This window comes from Gouania willdenowi, chromosome 9, assembly GCF_900634775.1.
Source record: "Gouania willdenowi chromosome 9, fGouWil2.1, whole genome shotgun sequence".
Lineage (NCBI taxonomy): Eukaryota > Metazoa > Chordata > Actinopteri > Blenniiformes > Gobiesocidae > Gouania > Gouania willdenowi.
This window is the reverse complement of record NC_041052.1, coordinates 29,814,747-29,835,065: the sequence shown is the minus strand read 5'-3', so window position 1 is coordinate 29,835,065 and position 20,319 is coordinate 29,814,747. Positions and strand designations below refer to the sequence as shown.

Here is a 20,319-nt window from a genome sequence, read left to right as displayed (position 1 = left end):
GCCAATGTTAGCGCAATGCTAATGCTAGCACAAAGTAATGCTAGCGCAATGGTACTGCTAGCACAATGCTAATGCTAGCGCAATGGCGAAGGTGCAAATTGTGGCAACCCATTCCAACTTCTGTCAACTTTTTCAACCCAGTCCAACTGCTTTCAACTTTTTAACTTCTTCAAGTTTTTTTCAACTAAAACCAACTTCTTTCAACGTTTTCAACCAAGCGTACTGCATCCTCACTTGCATTTCCTTCAGGAAATGCAAATATTCTAGTTATTATTATTATTATTATTATTATTATTATTATTATTATTATTATTATTATTATTATTATTTATTGTTATTATTATTATATTATTTATTTATTTATTTATTTATTATTTATTTATTTATTTTTTATTTATTTACTTATTTATTTTTTCTTACTTGTTGTCCATGTAATATAAAATTGTAAATAAAAAGTATATATATAAAAAAAAAAAAATTAAAGTAATCACAGTGAGACGTTCATAGTCCGTAGGAAACCTGCGCATCCTAATTAACTTTACGCGCAAAACCTGACGTGAAAGTAAACATATGGTCATGCTACGTAAATATATTATTTTATCAGTCATATAAAACGTTTAGAGAGCCCATATCAATGCATACACATAAAAAAATATATATTCGTGTATCTTGATACATTTTGTACGTGTGTACGTGAACGTGACAAGGAGGAGGCGTTATTTAAAAATCACCTGCTGATTTTCAGTTACTCTGCGAGCAGCGAGAGACGGAGACAGACGTGCGGAGAGCTTTGAGCAGAGAAAACGTTTACCAGACCCACAGAAAAGTCTCTTTAGAGACTCCTACAGAACCAGAACCAGACCAGGACTTCAGACCCGTACCATACAGAGAAAGACTTCAAACCAGAGGACAAGTTAAGACCAGGAGGAGACCATGGGGCCACGCATGGCAGAGTGTCCAGAGTGTAAGTCATGTTGAATTATTCTCATCTGATAAACCTACTTTAATCATTAGCATTAAACATGATGGAGCCTAAACATTGTATCATTTAATCGTGAGGTTTGTGTCTTTAAATTAGGTTTGTGGCCTGAGACGTTTGGTTTAAACTTTACACAGGTTTAGGTTTAAAAACGGTCGAATAATTAAAAATAAACATGTATAGGCGTTCAGAAAACTGTGTTAACTCAATGAAAATTAAGAAATGCTGATAGATTTAGTGATAATTTTACTCTGAAGTGAGCGTTTGGGCTGCAGAGGTGTATTTAGTGAAAAAGTAAAAAATATTTAAGCCCTGATCTGAGGTAGATTTGATTAGAAATGTGTATTTTATTTCATACTTTATAAATATTAGAAAATTGAATGTTTTTTGTGTGTTTTTGTTTATTTTTAGCAGCCAGTGATGTTCAGTTAGACTGGGTGAAATGTAGTTTGCATTGTTTGTGTTTGAATTTTTCTGTGATTCATTTGAATAATGTTGGTAATGTTTAATCTAAAGATTTGATATTTGTAATGTGATGAAATTATATATATTTTTAAATCACTGTATACTAACCTATTTCTTTATTCATTAAATTACTTTTTAGTTTTAGGTTTTTTCCCTGACAGCGCTGGAACGCAAGGCTGGGTCCAGAGCTGGGCAGGACCTCCGGGTTTGGTCCCAGGTTTGCCTGAACCTCCGGGTTCGGTCCCAGACTGGGCAGAACCTCCGGGTTTGGTCCCAGGCTGGGCCGAACTTCTGGGTTTGCTCCCGACCTGGTACTTGACTCCAGAAGCAGCAGAAGACCTTGAAGAACCAGAAGACCTTGAAGAACCAGAAGACCTTGAAGAACCAGAAGACCTTGAAGAACCAGAAGACACAGACGCCCCTGAGGAGGAGCTTCCTGAGTGGACTGCGTTCTACTTCGACGAGGTGACCCCTGGCTGGGAGACCCCTGAGGAGTCTGCTTGCTCAGCCTCCAGTGACTCTGAAGGTGAGTATTCCCAGGAGTCACCACTTGGACGCAGTGTCTCCAGGAAGAGGTACGTAGACGGTTCTGAGGAACCTGCATCGTCCGACTCTGACAGTCACTGTGAGCCTGGGACGAAGAGGCCGAGACGGGACGACAGCTCTGACTCATCTTAGAGTCATCTGTACTTTTCCTTTTCCTGCTCCTCTCCATCTATGAGCAGAGTTCCCCGTTTGTACCCGGCTTCCTTGTTTCAGGTAAGTTGGCCTTTGCGTCTTGCGAGACGACTGATGTCCCAGGCAACGACTGGTACCGGGACTTTTTTAATGGTAAGGATTTTATTTTTGTTTCTTTATGACAGGCCACAGTTGGAGTGGTTGTCCTGTCACTGTTATGAAAACATGCATAATATATTAGGTTGAGTTAGGTTAGAGTTAAAAATTAGAGATAACCTTTTTAATCCCAGCAAGTGAGGACAGGAGGAGACATCAACAGAGGACAGAGACTAAAGAAGACTTCTTTATCAACCACAACAATGTAAGTAAAAATACTGAACACACCTTTACTGTAAAAATAAACTTGACTTTATAATAATGCTTGTAAAATGTTAAACAGGAGCACCAGCATCCACAGCTGCTTGAGGAGGAAACATCAACAGAAAGCAAAACAATTAATGTAAGTAAAGTCTCTCATTAGCACAGAAAGACACTGAAGTAATGTTTAATGTAAAAATAGAGGTGATTTTATACTAATGCATGTAAAATGTTGGACTGGAACAACGGCATCCACTGATGGAGGAGGAGGATGATGAAGATGGAGGACAGGAGCACCAGTATCCACAGCATCCTGAGGAAACATCAACAGGGGACAGAAAGACTTCTATTCACCAAAACAATGTAAGCAAAAATACTACACGTTTAATAAAAAATAATATGGAGACATTACGCTATACTAATGCCTGTAAAATGTCAGACAGGAGTGCCAGCATCCACTGATGGAGGAGGAGGATGAAGAAGTTGGAGGACATTAGCACCAGTATCCACAGCTGCCTGAGGAGGAAACATCAACAGAAAGCAAAACAATCAAAACAATTAATGTAAGTAAAGCCTCTCATTGGCACAGAAAGACACTGAACTAATGTTTAATGTAAAAATAGAGGTGACTTTATACTAATGCCTGTAAAATGTTGGACTGGAACAACGGCATCTACTGATGGAGGAGGAGGATGAAGATGGAGGACAGGAGCACCAGTATCCACAGCATCCTGAGGAAACATCAACAGAGGACAGAGACTTCTATTCACCAAAACAATGTAAGCAAAAATACTACACGTTTAATAAAAAAAAAAAATAGGTAGATGTTACGCTATACTAATACCTGTAAAATGTCAGACAGGAGCACCAGCATCCACAGCATCCTGAGGAGGAAACATTACCAGAGGACAGAAAGACTTCTATTCACCAAAACAATCAATGTAAGTAAAGCTTCTCATTTACGCAGAAAGAATCTGAATACGTGTTTAATGTAAAAATAAAGATGATTTTGATACTAATGACTGTGAATTGTCTTGTTTGATTGCAGAGTTTTGCTTCAGAGGAGAATCCGACAGTTCCAGATGTTCGTCACCAGCACTGCAGTGTTTACACAGACTGCTTTGGTTTCAACTTTCTACAAAAAACTGTTGAATTTTCAACTCACTTTCCATCTGAATCCAAGCTCATCTTCATCACTGGGATGTTTCTTCATCAGTTCTTCGTACAGACTGACACAGCTCACACATGGAGAAGATGATTTATGGAATATGACATTTAGATTTTTCCTTTTCTCAACAGTATGATGCATACATCCCAACCCAAATTTCATGCATTTTTTTGGCTTAACTTGAGCCAATTTCTATCAATAAATTGCTAATGTATTATTATTGACTATTACTATTATTTTACACCAGGTTTTTGTCATGGTTCATGATTATTTATTGATCCTTTACAATCTAATGGTTCCCAGTGCTCTCCCAGTAGGTGTGACGTGGACATCTGCACACATGTAATGGTTTATAAATGAATGCACTCGTTCATGTGTGTAGTTATGTGTGCTAAGCATAACTACATACATATATATATTGTACAGTATAATAAAATGTTATTTCTTGTCTATACAGTGTCTGTGAGTATTTATTAGTGGAGTACGTATACCAGGCTTAACTCTAACTACATTCATCCATGAACCCTCACCAATTCATTTGATTTAATTTAATTTTGAACATAAACAAAACAACAGTGTGTTTACTACAATGAAAATGCTAATAATAGTAATTTAGAAAACAATCAAACAAAGCAAAGTGAGAATAAATGATTAAAATCCTGCACGTGAAGCCTGTACATGTTCAAAAAGGAGTAGGAGGAGATAGAAACTTATATGATTCTAACCCTTATACTAACAAATAACTTTAGGCTTTAAAGTGAGGCAGTAACAAAGCTTTACTTCACTAAATTTGGCCCTCAAAGAGTTGTACATTTCAAAATGTTACCCCATGCTGTGAACAATTCCTGGTGGGAACCCTGATTATGTTTTATATTTATATATACAGTATATGTTCATATTCAGTCTACTATAGGATGTTTTATGTTCTGTCTTATATATTTGTTGTTTCAAGGGCTCTTACAGAAAAAAAACTAGTAAATAAATGAATACCAAAAGCAGAAACATCTATTAGGAGTAAATATTTTTTAATGTATTTTTTTAAATATCATTTTCAAATAATCAAGCCACTTTAGCCCTTCAGGATGTTAGTTGTTGTTAGCTTGTTTAAAATAATTTAGTTGGTTTAAAATATGGCATTAAAGGCTTGTTTCTTGTTCTGTTTAGACTGTTAAAAAAATCATTTTCTTTTAGTCTTGGTATTTTATTTTTTAATAACTTTACATGGTTTAATGTAGTTTAAACTAAGAATTTAAACTTGTGCCGTTTTGCTTCTTTTTACTTCAAATGAGCCCAAAAAGTTATTGATTTATCATATTTGACTTTGTGTTGGATTTCTTCTGTTTCAGGATTTATTTCATACGCAGTAACACATTTTTTCTGTGTTTAAAAAAAAAAAGTTGTAAATGTTTCCTTTTTTTTTAGCCAAAAATATATTTTCACAGGAATATGTTTATTTCAAGTTTCATTCATCCTGCTGTGATATGTACATTAAGAAAGATGACACACAAATTTACCTACATCTTTTTTCACCTTCAAGTAATAGAACACAAAAGTCCTGTTGGTAGGTTTTGTTGTTGTTATAAATACTGTAATTTCTCATGAAATGCACTAGATGACAGCAGATCTCATTATATCCTCAAAGGTTTGCAATGATTCTGTAAAAAAAAAAAAATAAATAAAAAATGTTTGGGTCTCATTCTAAAAACACAGGAACCTCATCAACGAGAGAGATACTATATATACGTTTCTTAATAGAAAGTGTTTCAAAGTGTCAAACAAAAAAGGTCCACAGTGCTTCTAACACTGACAAGGGCAACTTGTGGCTCAGGGGCCACATGTGGCCTTCAGTATAATTTTGTGCAGACCCAAAGTAATTCTACAAAATAACATAAACCACAGCAACACAAAATTACACAAAATGACTCTAAAACTTTAAAAAAGGACAATAAAAATTCACAAAATGACAATAAAAATCAGCCAATCAACCCACTGCAAAGACATACGAAATCACAAAAAAAAACAAAACAGAAAAACACAAAATGACTACAAAAATAAGTTTAAACTAGACAAGACCTGTATTTGAAAGGCGAATACGTATTTGGCAATTAACAATTGGCAAAAATAACAACCTGTATCTGGATTTGTTGACAAGTTATATAATGCAGGAAAAACAGAAGACTGACCTTGACCTTAAATATGACCTTGAGCAAAGGTCAAAGCACACAAAATGACTACAAAAACAGAAATATCCACAAAATGACAACAAAAAAATGACAATAACAGCAAACGCTACAGAATGACTCGATGAACACACAAAATGACATAAAAAACAAAATGAATCCAAAAAACAGAAAAATACATAAATTGTCCCGATAGAGCAATTATTGGCGGAGTTACAGTAAATTAAAGTAATCACAGTGAGACGTTCAAAGTCTGTAGGAAACCTGCGCATCCTAATTAACTTTACGCGCAAAACCTGACGTGAAAGTAAACATATGGTCATGCTACGTAAATATATTATTTTATCAGTCATATAAAATGTTTAGAGAGCCCATATCAATGCATACACATAAAAAAAATATATAATCGTGTATCTTTTTTTTTTTTTTTTTTTGAACTTATTTTTATTGAAAATCTTCAATACAGGTCAAATACAACAAAAGAAAATCCAGTAGTATCAGACAAAATGTAGGCACATCATACATTACTCCTTATATCTTCAAAGTAGAGCCAGCATCACAGTGGGGGAAGAAAGAAGAAAAGAGACAGTTTATAAACATACACGTGCATCTTCCTTCCCTTCTTTCTTTCAGCATGGAATAGTATAAACAAATCAGCCATTAGAAATGTATCTTTGCATTAAGGACCATTTATCCATGAATACATCAATTTTCATTTGCAGTCTTGCTGTTATTTGCTCCATATGGTACACTTCTTTTAGTTTGTTCTTCCATTGAGTAATAGTGGGGGGCTGAGGCTTGAGCCAAGAGACCGTAATCATTTTCCTTGCAACTAAGAGTAGTATTTTGAGTATAAATTTAATATCATTTAATCTTATGTTGTTGGGAAGAATTCCCAATATTAATAAATTAGGTTCTAATGGGATTTCAATGTTGAGACAATTCTTAATTTCTCCTTGTATGTCTTTCCAATAGTTAGTTAATTTTGGACAGTCCCAAAACACATGGGTATGGTCTCCCACCAGACCGCAGCCCCTCCAACACCGATCAGAGGTTCCACCAAACCTAGACGTGACAAAGGGGGTTCTAAAAAATCTAATTTTAGTTTTCCACTCAAATTCTCTCAGGCTTGGACTATTTGTTATTTTGTGTCCCTCCCGCAATGTCCGTTCCCAGTCATCATCTTTAATTATTATGTTCATTTCTAGTTCCCATTTTCTCTTAATTTCCTGTGTATTCTCTGTATTTTCTTGTAGTAATTTGTAAGCATGAGATATGTATCTACTGTTAATCTTCCCCTTTATTACATGAATAAAAAATTGCTCTAAATTTGTGGGTGGAGTTTGTAACAGGGTTATGTAATTATGCTTAACAAAATAATTCCTTACTTGTAGATATTTATAAAAATCTTGGGCTGGCAGGTCATACCTCTGCTGGAGTTGCTGAAAAGACATTAAACTTCCTCTTTCAACCATTTGGTCCAGCATAATAAGACCCTTTCCAGCCCAACCTTTAAAGCCAGAGGAAGGTGGAAACTCCAAATTATGATGAATTTGTATCAGTCTGCAAAGTGAACTCGGAAGATTTAGTGTCTTTCTGATATTTGACCATATGGATAAAGTGGTTTTGACCCATTCATTTGTAACTTTCTTCTTCTCTTTTGACCATGCATCTGGATTTATAAATGGAATCGTATCAAGAAACATTCCAGGACAGTCTCCCTGTTCCATTCCAAACCAGATTGAGTCTTCCTCTTGACACACCCATGTCAGCAGAGACCTAAGTTGAGCTGCGTAATAGTAATTTTTTAAGTTTGGTATATTCAATCCACCAATTTCTTTAGGGCACATGAGAGTTTTGAGTCTAATTCTTGGACGTTTATTTTGCCAAATAAATTTTGAGAGCCATTTATTGAGTGTTGTAAATGTAGACATTGGGATTTTAATAGGTAGTGACTGAAATAGAAAAAGAAGTCTTGGTAATATGTTCATTCGAATTGTTTCTATCCTGCCTACTAGTGAGAGGGGCAAAATTTCCCACCGTGTGAAGTCTTTTTTAATTTCATCTATCAATTTACTATAGTTAGCTGTAAATAATTGTGATGCTTTTGGAGTAATCATTATTCCAAGATATCTAAATCCTTGATTAGAGAGTCGAAAATGAACTTTATCTCTGGAATTTGTGGGCCATTGGCCTTTTAACATCATTGCTTCTGATTTTGACTGGTTTATTTGATAGCCCGAAAGATTGCCATAATCCTCTAAAGCGTTCATCAGTGGGGTCAATGATGTTGCAAGGTCGCTGATATATGTTAAAATATCGTCCGCGAAAAGTGAAATCTTATGTTCTTTATTATTCCCATCCTCAATGCCCCTAATATTTCTATTCATCCTGATTGATGCTGCAAGGGGTTCAATATTAATTGCAAATAAAAGTGGACTGAGGCAATCACCCTGGCGGACCCCTCTTTCTAAATAAAAGAAGTCCGAGCAGCATCCGTTCACTCTAACACGTGATTTGGGATTTGTGTATATAATCTTTATCCATTCCACGAACTGTGGATGGAAACCCATAACTGATAAAGTTTTATATAAAAACTGCCAATTGACCATATCGAATGCCTTTTGTGCATCAAAGCTGATTAGCATTGAATTTTGCTTATTGTTTTTGGCTTGTGTTATAATATTTAAAGTTCTTCTTATGTTATTGGTAATGTGCCGGCTTGGGATAAAACCCGTTTGATCTGGGTGAATAAGTTTCTTTATATGTTTTTGTATCCTTTTAGCTAAGATGCCAGTCAGTAATTTTAAATCATTACATAATAGGCTAATTGGTCTGTATCCTTCACAATGGGCTGCATCCTTTCCTTCTTTATGAATGACTGAAATTATGGCCTCAGGCCATGAATCAGGTATGTTACCATTCTTAAGTGTGTAATTAAAAACCTTAGTCAGTAATGGCAATAAAACATCAATAAAACATTTATAAAATTCTCCAGGAAGCCCATCAGTTCCTGGAGACTTGTTGTTTTTTAACTTTTTAACTGCTTCTCGTATTTCACCCTGTGTAATCTCTGAGATCATGCTTGATGCTTCTCCTGCAGATAATAAAGGAAGGTTTAGATTTGTAAGAAAGGCATCACACTTCTCCCCAAATTTGTCATTCATTGGATTTGGTTCCTCATATAGCTTTTTATAGAAGTTTGCAAATGCATTAGCTATTTCCTTTGGTCTGTATACCTTTTTATTAAGAATTGGATCTACTATATCATGTACTACTCTATCAGCTTGTATTTTGCGAAGTTGGAAACCCAACAGGCGACCAGCTCTGTTTCCCATTTCATAATATTTTTGTCTCGTAAATCTCAGAGCCCCTTCTACTCTGTATGTGAGTGTTTTATCTAATTCTTTTCTAGCTTCTTTTAGTTTTATTAGTATATTATTTGATCCTGAATTTTTATGTTCAATTTCTAAGAGCTTTATTTTATTTTCAATCTTGATTTGTTCCTCTAAGCGCTGTTTCTTTAATCTAGACGATATTTGAATCATTTTTCCTCTTATCACAGCTTTAGCTCCACTCCACAGGATAGGTGGGTCAACTTCTCCATTATCATTTATCTCCAAATAATCAATCAAAGTTTGTTTCAGCTCTTGAACTACTTCTGTATTGGTGAACAATGAAACATTTGCCCTCCAATATTTAAAGACGTTCTCCTTATTCAAATCAAGGTGTAAAATGCATGGTCACTCAGTGTTATTGTTCCTATTTGGCAGTCGCTTACTTTGTACATATGTTGCTGAGAGACGCAAAAGAAGTCTATTCTTGAATAGCTATTATGGACATTAGAGAAGAAGGTGAAATCCCTCCTACTTGGATTATTATCTCTCCATGGATCCCCCAAACCCAATTCTGTTATCATGTTATTAAGTGTTTTTGTTTTCCTATTTTGCGGGCCCACCTCTGATGGTGTTCTGTCCAATTTACCATCTTGCACAGCATTAAAATCTCCCCCAACTATTATTATTCCCTTTGCATTCTCTGCTATGGTGTTTGCAATATCTTTAAAAAAGTTTTCATCATATTCATTTGGAGCATACAGGTTTAAAATAGACACTTCTTCCCCTTCTGATCGGCCAATTACCATAACAAACCTGCCAAGTTTATCCCTGATTACCTTCTCTGTTGAAAAAGCTAGTGATTTACTGATTAAAATAGCCAGCCCTCTTTTTTTTCCAAAAGATGCACTATATGTTTGGTTCACCCATTCTCGTCTAAGTTTTTTGTGTTCAAGCTCACTTAAGTGAGTCTCTTGTAGTAATGCAATGGAGCATTGTAATTTCTTTAACTGGCTCAGTATTTTTTTTCTTTTTATGGGATGATTTAAGCCATGGACATTATATGTAACAACAGTCAACTTTCCCATTAAAGATTCACAGATTAATAAAGGAGTACCTCATTACTTTCTCATACACATTACAAATATCAGAGATTATGTACCTACAAATAAACAGTTGTATTTTCAGTGGATTTTTCTGAACAGTATTGACCTGGAAAAGAACAGTAATTAGGAACATGAACAGACTCCCAACTTTCACGCGAACAAACCAGCCCTCCTTAAAAGCGATTACGGTGGAGACGGAGGTGCGTGACGAAATCCCTCCGGGTTTAACACACAGTGTCGTAGCAACTGTCCTGCAGCAAAAGGCTGCATTCCCAGTCGCTCTCATAAATCCAAATAAAGAAATCCAAAAAAAGAAAAGAAAAAGAGTCATCTTACCTCCCCTTTGGAGGGGGAAAGTCCCATGTCATAGTGGTAAAGTTTATGTTGGCGATAACTAGCCTTGTTAGTAAACTTTAGTTGTTTAAGCAATGCGCACATTCCTGCTGTCGCAGTTCACTTTTCAGTCTTTTATTATTCGTCATCTCGTACAAACTTTTGCAGATCGGTGACGTCCAGCGCTGCGTCTCCGGTGGCTCCTCTGGATGCAGTGGCCCAGGTGTTGTGCAAAAGCTTGTCTCGGATGTTTTCCCGTTCATCCACCTTAACATGTATTCCGAGCTCGTTGAGTGCCGGCGCTGCCTCTGTTAGTGTAGCAAACGTCTTCGGTCCATGGTCGTAGTAGAGTTTCAGCTGGGCAGGGAATGGCGACACCGCCTTTATCTTCTTCTCTTTCAGCCGTTTAATCACATCCCTTACTTGTTTACGTTTCTTCTGCACCTCCGCGGTGTAGTCCTGGTCGAAGTACACTCTCTGGTTCTGGTGCATAACCTCGCGACTTTTCCACGCCGCTCGAAGCATCTGTTCCTTCACCCGATAGTCCAGAAACTTGACAATAATGGATCTATGGGGTGCAGACTCTTTTGGTTTAGTCGTCAGGGAGCGGTGTGCCCTCTCAATGCCCAGCTCCATGTCCGCGGGCAGCTTCAGTGAAGTACGGAGCATTCCGGTTATGAAAGGAATCATGTCGTTTTTTTCTTCTCCTTCTTTTATTCCATATATGCGCAGATTGTTTCGCCTTGCCCTCGACTCAAGCTCCTCACATTTAGCAGATAGTTTGGCATCCCGGTACAGCAGATGGCGAATGGCTCTCTCATGGCGTTGTAGCGTATCCTCGTTGTCGCTCACCCTCTGCTGTACGTCGGTCATTTGCTTTTCAAGCTGGTCCGTGCGGTCAATCACATCTTTCAATGTCGTCTCCACTCTTGTCAGAGCAGCCTTTGTGTCTTTAGAGGCATCCAAGTGTTCTTTTCTGAAGTTTCGCAACTCCTGAAGTATAGGCGCCATGTTGTCTTCAGGTTCGCTCATGTCCGCGGCGTCCTCGTCTGCGGGATCATGTTTGCTGTCTTTTTTACCGCTCTTATTTTTGTTTTCAGTTTGTCGTCGAGTTGTAGACATCTTTGGTAGTGTCTCACATCGATTATAACAGGAAGCGCGTGCTATGTTGGCTAGTTTTTCGGTCTTTCCCCAGAGCAAAGGTTTCAAGCTGTTTCTTCGGTCATGACGTCACCGGAACCCCCCTATAATCGTGTATCTTGATACATTTTGTACGTGTGTACGTGAACGTGACAAGGAGGAGGCGTTATTTAAAAATCACCTGCTGATTTTCAGTTAGTCTGCGAGCAGCGAGAGACGGAGACAGACGTGCGGAGAGCTTTGAGCAGAGAAAACGTTTACCAGACCCACAGAAAAGTCTCTTTAGAGACTTCTACAGAACCAGAACCAGACCAGGACTTCAGACCCGTACCATACAGAGAAAGACTTCAAACCAGAGGAGAAGTTAAGACCAGGAGGAGACCATGGGGCCACGCATGGCAGAGTGTACAGAAACTTGTATTAACAAATACATTCTCAAGTATGCGGGTAGAACAAAATGCAGGTGAATTCACATTATTTGCACCTCTCACTGGAGTTTGTAGTAACTCAACTCTGGGTCTACCTCTACCCCTACCAAAAGAAAATACCTCTGTGGGAACTTTTTGTCTTTCCCCTTCATCCACAATAAATGTCATTTTGCTTTCAAGCGTTTGGTAGTTCACAAAAGGGAAGGTTGAACCTTTAAGCAAAACTGATCTGATGATATTTCAGCTGTGTGTATGAATGTCTTTTTTTTTTTTTTCTAAAAAAAACCAAACCCCCGGACTCTCGACGTGATGACAGCAACCTCCGGTGACCGAGCTGACGTTGATCCACTGCTCCAAGAACCACGATAAAGGGCTGAGCGATGTGAATCCGGGTCACGGCACCACTGTAGCCGGCATGTCTGCACTAGTCGACTAGAATCCTTCTGCGTTGTGTTGAATGAATTAATGAGCTGAGCCACACACAGGGGTTTGCCATTCCGGAAGGTGATTTACTGTGTGAAACAAAATAACATCAGTACAGCCACTCCACATTTCACATCCCACAGAAATCTCCTGACTACTTCCTCACTGAACTGAGATTTTTTACTAATTTATCAATTTGCCAAAAACACGGTTGAATAATTTACAAATAAATTCCTCCCATCCTAGCAATTTCACATTTTTGCACGAACAATGAATAATTCACAAAAGATACACATCACATGAATCAAAATAAAATAAATAACACATGTAGTGTACAATATATTGTCTACACACCTGTGTGAAACAAAATAACATCAGTACAGCCACTCCACATTTCACATCCCACAGAAATCTGCAAAAAAAACAAAGGAAGAGGTGCCACAGACATGTGAGACTGCACTAGTGAGCTTACATACACGTGCTAACAGGAAACTTTTCTAAGTGATGTACTAACATTAAAAAACTGCAATTTCACCCATAAACTACTAACATAAATGATGGCAAAGGCCTTATAAAGTATAAACAATGTTTAAATATAACCTAAATAAAGTATTTGTTGAAAACTAACATTTCAACCAGGGGAGCTGATACAGCTGCTTACCTCCTGACTGCTTCCTCACAGAACTAAGGTAGGACCCACGAACTCACAGGAAGTAGAGTCACCGCCAAAATAAAAGTCTTCAGATAAAACATTTCAAAATAAAACCATAAAACCAAATACACCTTTTTTTTAAATCAAGGCCACAGGATTTTGGGGAAATCGATCAATAAGACCACATAGGCTACACATGGACCTTTTCACCTTCAGAAAACACCTCTAAACACACTTATTCTGGACTTGCTTTTAATGTGTAGCCATTTTATCTTGTAGTTTATCTATTGTTTATTACATTGTCTTTTTACTTTTGCTTCTATGCCTCAGTATTTTTACCTATTGTTTACGCACTGCGTTTTTTATCCCTGTAAAACGTCTTTGAGCACAGAAAAAGCGCTATATAAATAAAATGTATTATTATTAATATTATTAATAATAATAATAATAATAATAATAGTAATAATAATGTAACATCCCTGCATGTTTTATAGTTGTAGTGTTGTCGTTCTAATGTTAATGTTGATGATTCCAATTATCGCTTGTTCTTTGAATGCACCTTTTGGGGAGCTGGGATGTGAGTGGCTGAGTGAACGAGGGGGCGGGGGGGAGAGAGAGGAAGTGAGCCCCTGGTGTGTGTGTGAGAGAGCTGGGAGATGAATGAATGAGAGGAGCCTGATAAGCTTTGACCCATTTTGTTGTTTTGGCGTGGTTACGGCCGACAGTAACCGCAGTTCTGTACGGGAATAAAGCGGCTAACAAGAAAGAAGGTTGTCGTCCTTTCCAGCGTTCTGTGGGACGCTACATTGGTGTCAGAAGTAAAAGCGAGAGCACCGGACTGCTGACCGCAGCTGGCGACACTGCTCATCAGCCTAAAGAGAGGATGGCAGCTGGAAGTGGGGCCGGTGCCCGGCCGAGAGTTAAGCAGGAAGCTATGGACAGTGAGTACACTGGTTCTCCGAGACGTGGGAGTGACTTTGACCGGACGGAGGAGCACAAGGCTCGCCTTAGACGGACGGCCAGGAAGCTAGCAGCTGACGCCGGGTTCGGTCAGCGTGGCGCGGAGCGGCGCTCCGACGCGGGAAATCACACCGGAAGTGACGCGGCACCAGATGTAAACAAATATGGCGGCGCCCTGTGTATCCGTCCACATGTAAAAACGCCAAAATACTCCGGTAAGGCGGACTGGGAGGCCTTTCATGCCCAATTTGAACTATTGGCACGTGCAGAAGCCTGGTCTGTGGACACTAAAGCACTCCAATTAGCCCTTTGCCTCACTGATGATGCCCTGGCATGCTTGCTGTTGTTGAGCCCGGCTGAAAGAGATGATTATGGGGCTCTGGTTGGAGCCCTACAGCGGCGATTTGGACAGTGTACACAGCCTAGTGTCCTGTGCACAGAGCTGACAAACAGGCAGAGACAATCCGGTGAACCACTACGAGTTCTGGCCAATGACATTGAGACTCTGGCGAGGAAAGCTTATGCCCACATGCCCACTTATGTGCAAGATGAGCTAGCCAGAGACCAGTTTATTAGAGCCATAACCCCTAGAGAGCTACGCATTCAAACGCAGCTGGCACACCCCCGCAGTTTACGAGAAGCTTTGGAGCTGGCTGTGGAAAGAGAAGCTGTGGGGACTGCTGCTGAGAGTGACCATGGTCGAAGCGGACCTGTCGTGAGAACCGTGACCCAGCAAGACTCAGGTCAAGAGAAGCCAGTCTGGGCTGCTGAGTTAACGGAAATGATCAGAGCCGTGTCGCTGCAGTCGACAGGCGGCAACGCCCGCCCTCGCCGGGGCCCCCCTGTTTGCTGGACGTGTGGCCAGCCTGGCCACATCAGCGTGCGGTGCCCAAAGCATGCTGGTGCTCAGGGAAACGCACCTGGGTCTGCGTAGAGGGGACCACGCAGGCCCTGTCTTCTGGGTCCCATCCTGCCCTGTTACCCATAGACGGGGCCAAACTGTACAGCCGAGGGAGCGGGGCTCCACTCCCCCCAGAAACAGACGACGGCGCAGAGGTCGTGAGAGTGGTGGGTTGGACCCATGCAGGACACTTTTGCCATGTCCCCATCACCCTTGCGGGGGCTCCATGCACGGCCCTGGTTGACACTGGCTCTACTGCAACACTGGTGAGACCCGACATGGTGCCAGCAGGGACGCAATTGGAACCTACTGTTGTGAAATTACGAACTGTGACTGGTGAGCTGGCCCCCATGCTGGGAAGGGGGGTAGTAACCGTATCGGTTGGGGGATGGACAGTGAACGTTAAGGTGTGGGTTGCAGCGGTACAGGACCCCTGCATATTGGGTCTGGACTTCCTGCGCATCCAACAATGTGTGTTGGACCTGGGGAAGAGCACACTAGCCTTTCATGAGGGCCCCACAGTCAAAATGGTGTCCCCCACACGGGCCGATGGGCTGCACCTGCTGAGTCGGGGAGCGACGGAGGAATACCAGCTGCTGCATCCCCCTTCCCCAGCCAATCCTGCTGTTCTGCAGCCCCCCATCCTCCACTCTCCAGGGGTCATACTCCCTCCTGCCCTGGACCAACAGCCTACTGGGGAGGATGGAGATAGACTGTCGGTGGTGAGAGAAGTGTGGAAACGCAGCTGCCACAACTTGGATTCCAGGCAACAAGATGAGCTGTGGCAGGTGTTATCGGATTTTAAGGACATTTTTGCACTGACAGAAGATGAAGTGGGTCTAACTCACTTAGTGTAGCATGACATTGAAACTGGAGATGCACGGCCCATTAGAACACGCCCCCGCCGCCTTCCCCTGGCTCATCAGACTGCTGCTGAAACAGCAATAGATGAGATGCTGAAGACAGGCATCATTGAACCTTCGAGCAGTCCCTGGGCCTCAGGGGTTGTGATGGTAAACAAAAAGAATAGTGCTAAAATGAGATTTTGTGTCGATGACAGGCCGCTGAACAATGTGACCAGGAAGGACTCATACCCGATGCCCCGCATCGATGAGTCCCTGGACTTGGTTGCTGGCTCATCCTGGTTCTCCTCCTTGGACCTGCGTAGCGGGTACTGGCAGGTACCCCTCAGCCCTGTAGCCAAACCAAAGACGGCCTTCTGCACTGGCAGGGGGCTGTGGCAGTTTCGAGTTCTTCCCTTCGGTCTGTGCAATGCCCCCGCCACGTTTGAAGGGTTGATGGAAAAGGTTTTGGCTGATATCCCCCGACAGGAGTGTCTGGTCTATTTGGACGACATCCTGGTGCATGGGAGCTCCTTTGAGGCGGCTTTGGCGTCCCTGCGCCGCACCCTACAAAAAATAGCAGCGGCCGGGTTGAGGCTCCACCCAGACAAATGCTGCTTCATGAAAAGAGAGCTGGAGTTTTTGGGGCACAAGATCGGTGGTGAGGGCATCAGCACACTAGAGGAGAAGGTGCAGGTGGTAAAGGACTGGCCAAGCCCCACCAACCTGAGAGAGCTGAAGAGCTTCATTGGACTAGCGTCCTACTACCGGCGGTTTGTGCGTGGTTTTTCCTGCATTGCTGCACCCCTATTTCGCCTGCAGCAGAAAGACAAGGACTTTGCCTGGACCCCAGACTGTGAGCAGGCTTTCAACTGTCTTAAGAATGCCCTGACAGAGTCGCCCATCCTCACCCCACCGGACCCCAGCCTGCCGTTTCTTTTGGACACGGATGCCATCGATGTCGGAACTGGAGCGGTGTTGAGCCAGGTGGGGCCGGAGGGGGAGAAGGTAGTCGCGTACTTCAGCAGAACCTTCAACAAGGCTGAAAGACGCTACTGTGTGACTCGCAGAGAGCTTCTAGCTATAGTGAGGGCGATAAAGAACTTCAAATATTATCTGTGTGGCCTGCCCTTCACTGTCCGAACTGACCACGCTGCACTCCAGTGGTTAATGTCTTTTAAGGAGCCAGAGGGGCAGATTGCATGCTGGCTGGAGGAACTGGCACCATTTTCCTTCAAAGTCGAGTACCGAGCAGGAGCTCGCCATGGCAACGCTGATGCCATGTCCCGGCGCCCCTGTGCCCCCGATGGATGCCGGTACTGCGGGAAGAGAGAGGCCCGGGAAGGAGAACTCCGTGCTGAGGAGGAGCGAGACCCCATGTATAGCGGAAATGGGCCAGGCTGCAATGCAGTGCAGGTTGTTGACTCAGCGGAATGGAGAGCACAACAGGAACAGGATGCCGACCTCCAACCAGTGCTACAGTGGGTGGAAGCTAGACGAAAACCACAATGGAATGAAGTCACTGGGTGCTCGCCTGCCACAAAAGGACTGTTTGAAAAGTTCACTGCTCTCAGGGTGAAAGATGGAGTGCTTCAGAGAGCCTGGAAAGAGCCGGCTACAGGTGAAAGTAAGTGGCAGGTGGTGGTCCCCAGGGGCCTCAGAGAAGCTGTGTTAAACTCCTGTCATGGAACGACTGGAGCGGGACACTTTGGAGTTTCCAAAACCCTCCGTCGGCTTCGTCAAAGTTTCTACTGGGGTCAGCTCAGGAGAGATGTTGAGGACTTTTGCCGCCGCTGCGACCTTTGCACAGCGCACAAGGGCCCCCCAGATCAATCACGCGCCCCGCTCCAGCAGCTGGCAGTGGGAGCCCCGATGGAGAGAGTAGCAGTAGACATTATGGGTCCGTTCCCGCGCACAGACAAGGGGAACCGCTATGTCCTGGTCGCTATGGATTACTTCACAAAGTGGCCAGAGGCGTATGCTTTACCAGACCAAGAAGCAGAAACTGTGGTGGATATGCTGGTCGAGGGCATGTTCTCCAGATTTGGGGCTGCAGAGACTATCCATAGCGACCAGGGGAGGAACTTTGAGTCAGCAGTTTTCTCCACCATGTGTGAACGCCTTGGAATGCAAAAAACACGGACTACCCCTTTACACCCCCAGAGTGACGGACTCGTTGAGCGGTTTAACAGAACCCTGGCAAAACAACTTGCCATCCTCACTGCAGAACACCAACGGGACTGGGACATGCACCTCCCCCTTGTCTTGCTGGCCTACAGGTCTGCTGTACAGGAGTCTACAGCATGCACGCCTGCCCTGCTTAGGTTGGGACGGGAACTGCGAACCCCTGCGGAAATGGCATTTGGAAAACCTCCAGATACACCGATGGTTCCACCGGGACCAGAATATGCCAGGCGCCTCCAAGACAGGATGGAGTCAGCCCACTCGTTTGCCCGGGACCAGCTAGAGAAAGCGGGAATGAGACAAAAACGAAACTATGACATGAAGACCAGAGGGACAGACTTTGGGGCTGGTGACTTAGTCTGGGTTTATAGCCCGAAGCGAAAGAAGGGCCGGTGCCCTAAGTTAGACTGTCACTGGCTGGGGCCGTGTGAAGTGTTGGAAAAGCTTGGAGAGGTGGTTTACAGGGTTCAGCTGCCACCTCGGGGAAGACGGGTGGCCCTCCACAGAGACAGGCTGGCCCCGTACAGAGGCGATGCACGCCCCTGCCAACTTCCTAGACCCCTGACAATCCTCCGGAGGAACAGAGCAGCCACACCCCCAGAACCATGGGCTGCTGACCCCCCACAATCCCCCTCAACCCTAAACTCGCCCCCTGCTCAGTCCCAGGATACTACAGGACAACAGACACGGGCCCTTGTGTCCCATGTGGGGAGGCCCCAGAGACAATTAAGACCCCCTAGGTACCTCAGAGACTTTTTGTGCGATCCCTCGGGGCGAGGGATTCAGTAAGGGGGGGGCAGTGTAACATCCCTGCATGTTTTATAGTTGTAGTGTTGTCGTTCTAATGTTAATGTTGATGATTCCAATTATCGCTTGTTCTTTGAATGCACCTTTTGGGGAGCTGGGATGTGAGTGGCTGAGTGAACGAGGGGGCGGGGGGGAGAGAGAGGAAGTGAGCCCCTGGTGTGTGTGTGAGAGAGCTGGGAGATGAATGAATGAGAGGAGCCTGATAAGCTTTGACCCATTTTGTTGTTTTGGCGTGGTTACGGCCGACAGTAACCGCAGTTCTGTACGGGAATAAAGCGGCTAACAAGAAAGAAGGTTGTCGTCCTTTCCAGCGTTCTGTGGGACGCTACAATAATAATAATAATAATAATAATAATAATAATAATAATAATAGCATTAGCCTAGCATTAACATTGACTATCATTAGCATTAGCCTTGCAATACCAATAGCCTAGCAAGAGCATTGTCACTTGAGGAGCCAATAAATGATTGTAAAAATTAAATTACCTACGTCTTCATGCTGTCTAGCTGCAATATGTGTTTGTGTGTGTTTTTTTTTTTTTTTTTTTTTTGTAATACACTAGTAATTGAATTTTTGACAGCCTTTATGCTAACTGCTCGTGATCTTACCTCAAACAATCTAAAACCTAAATAACTCACATAGTATTTTCCCTTTAAAGTGGCCTCAACAGTGTAATATTTGGGTTCAGCATTAAGATAACAACAAGTAACTAAAAACTCCAAATAGCAACTTTTTTGCGTTCAAAAATTGTTCGATTTGTCCCGATAGAGCAAGTATTGGCGGAGTTACAGTAAATTAAAGTAATCACGGACTTCCGGTTTGGCTGATGGAGTAGAGAGACGTAACAGGACCAAGCTCCCGGGCTAAAAGCTTTTTACACACAATAAAAACTCTAATAACTTGTTTTTAACGACGGGTAGTGTGTGACTGTAAGATAAAGATGCCCAAAACCCAGAAAAAGGACAGAGATACGCCGGAATTAAGAGAGAAAACACTCCACATTGACGGCGCTAACCACGCTGCGAAAGAAGCTACAGCTAGCGCTCCCACCGTCAACATGCTTGAGGCAGAAAGAGCAGGAGCAGGTAACTCCGACGGAGATGTGATTCGAGTTATCAAAGAACTGAAACTTGACCTAAAAAGAGATAACGACAACCTAGCAAAGAAAATTAACGACATGGGACTGGAGATTAACGCCAAACTTGACGGAATGGCAGCTGAGCTCCAAAAACAAACCGAAAGGCTCGAAGAGGCAGAGACCCGCATCGAGCACGTAGAGCGGTGGGCAGCGGAGGCAACGGAGATGCTGTGCACCTGTTTGGAGCAACAAAAAGGGCTGCAGCAGAAAATCACTGACCTGGAGTCACGGTCCGACGCACA

The 20,319-nt window shown here is 42.3% G+C and overlaps 1 protein-coding gene and 2 long non-coding RNA genes across 4 annotated transcripts; 2 read left to right on the top strand and 1 right to left on the bottom strand.

Annotated features, from left to right (window-relative positions):
- The first annotated feature begins 733 nt into the window (after nucleotides 1–733).
- LOC114470173 (proline-, glutamic acid- and leucine-rich protein 1-like) lies at nucleotides 734–2,830 on the top strand. 2 transcript variants are annotated; one of them, XR_003674829.1, is made up of 3 exons: nucleotides 734–964; nucleotides 1,584–2,483; nucleotides 2,562–2,830. XR_003674829.1 is itself a non-coding variant. In XM_028458195.1 (2 exons), exons 1-2 carry the CDS (start codon nucleotides 934–936, stop codon nucleotides 2,120–2,122), a joined length of 570 nt encoding a protein of 189 aa, XP_028313996.1. In that variant the 5' UTR covers nucleotides 734–933; the 3' UTR covers nucleotides 2,123–2,542. The 2 variants fall into 2 exon arrangements, 1 of the variants encoding a protein (XP_028313996.1); XM_028458195.1 differs by lacking the exon at nucleotides 2,562–2,830 and having other exon boundaries at nucleotides 1,584–2,542.
- Nucleotides 2,831–2,962: 132 nt separating this feature from the next.
- On the top strand, nucleotides 2,963–4,099 carry LOC114470175 (uncharacterized). Its single transcript, XR_003674830.1, has 3 exons — nucleotides 2,963–3,258; nucleotides 3,338–3,420; nucleotides 3,528–4,099. It is a non-coding gene; the product is annotated as an uncharacterized LOC114470175 (long non-coding RNA).
- Nucleotides 4,100–12,382: 8,283 nt separating this feature from the next.
- Nucleotides 12,383–13,085, bottom strand: LOC114470179 (uncharacterized). The gene is made up of 2 exons (XR_003674836.1): nucleotides 12,947–13,085; nucleotides 12,383–12,681 (listed from the first exon to the last, which is right to left on the bottom strand). It is a non-coding gene; the product is annotated as an uncharacterized LOC114470179 (long non-coding RNA).
- Between the last annotated feature and the right edge of the window lie 7,234 nt (nucleotides 13,086–20,319).

What these genes read in the sequence shown, in the direction of transcription:
- LOC114470173 (XM_028458195.1), top strand. Translation starts at nt 934, where the DNA reads ATGGGGCCACGCATGGCAGAGTGTCCAGAGT. An exon ending in CATGGCAGAGTGTCCAGAGT is followed by an intron (nt 965 to 1,583) that starts GTAAGTCATGTT and finishes ATTACTTTTTAG; the next exon opens with TTTTAGGTTTTTTCCCTGAC.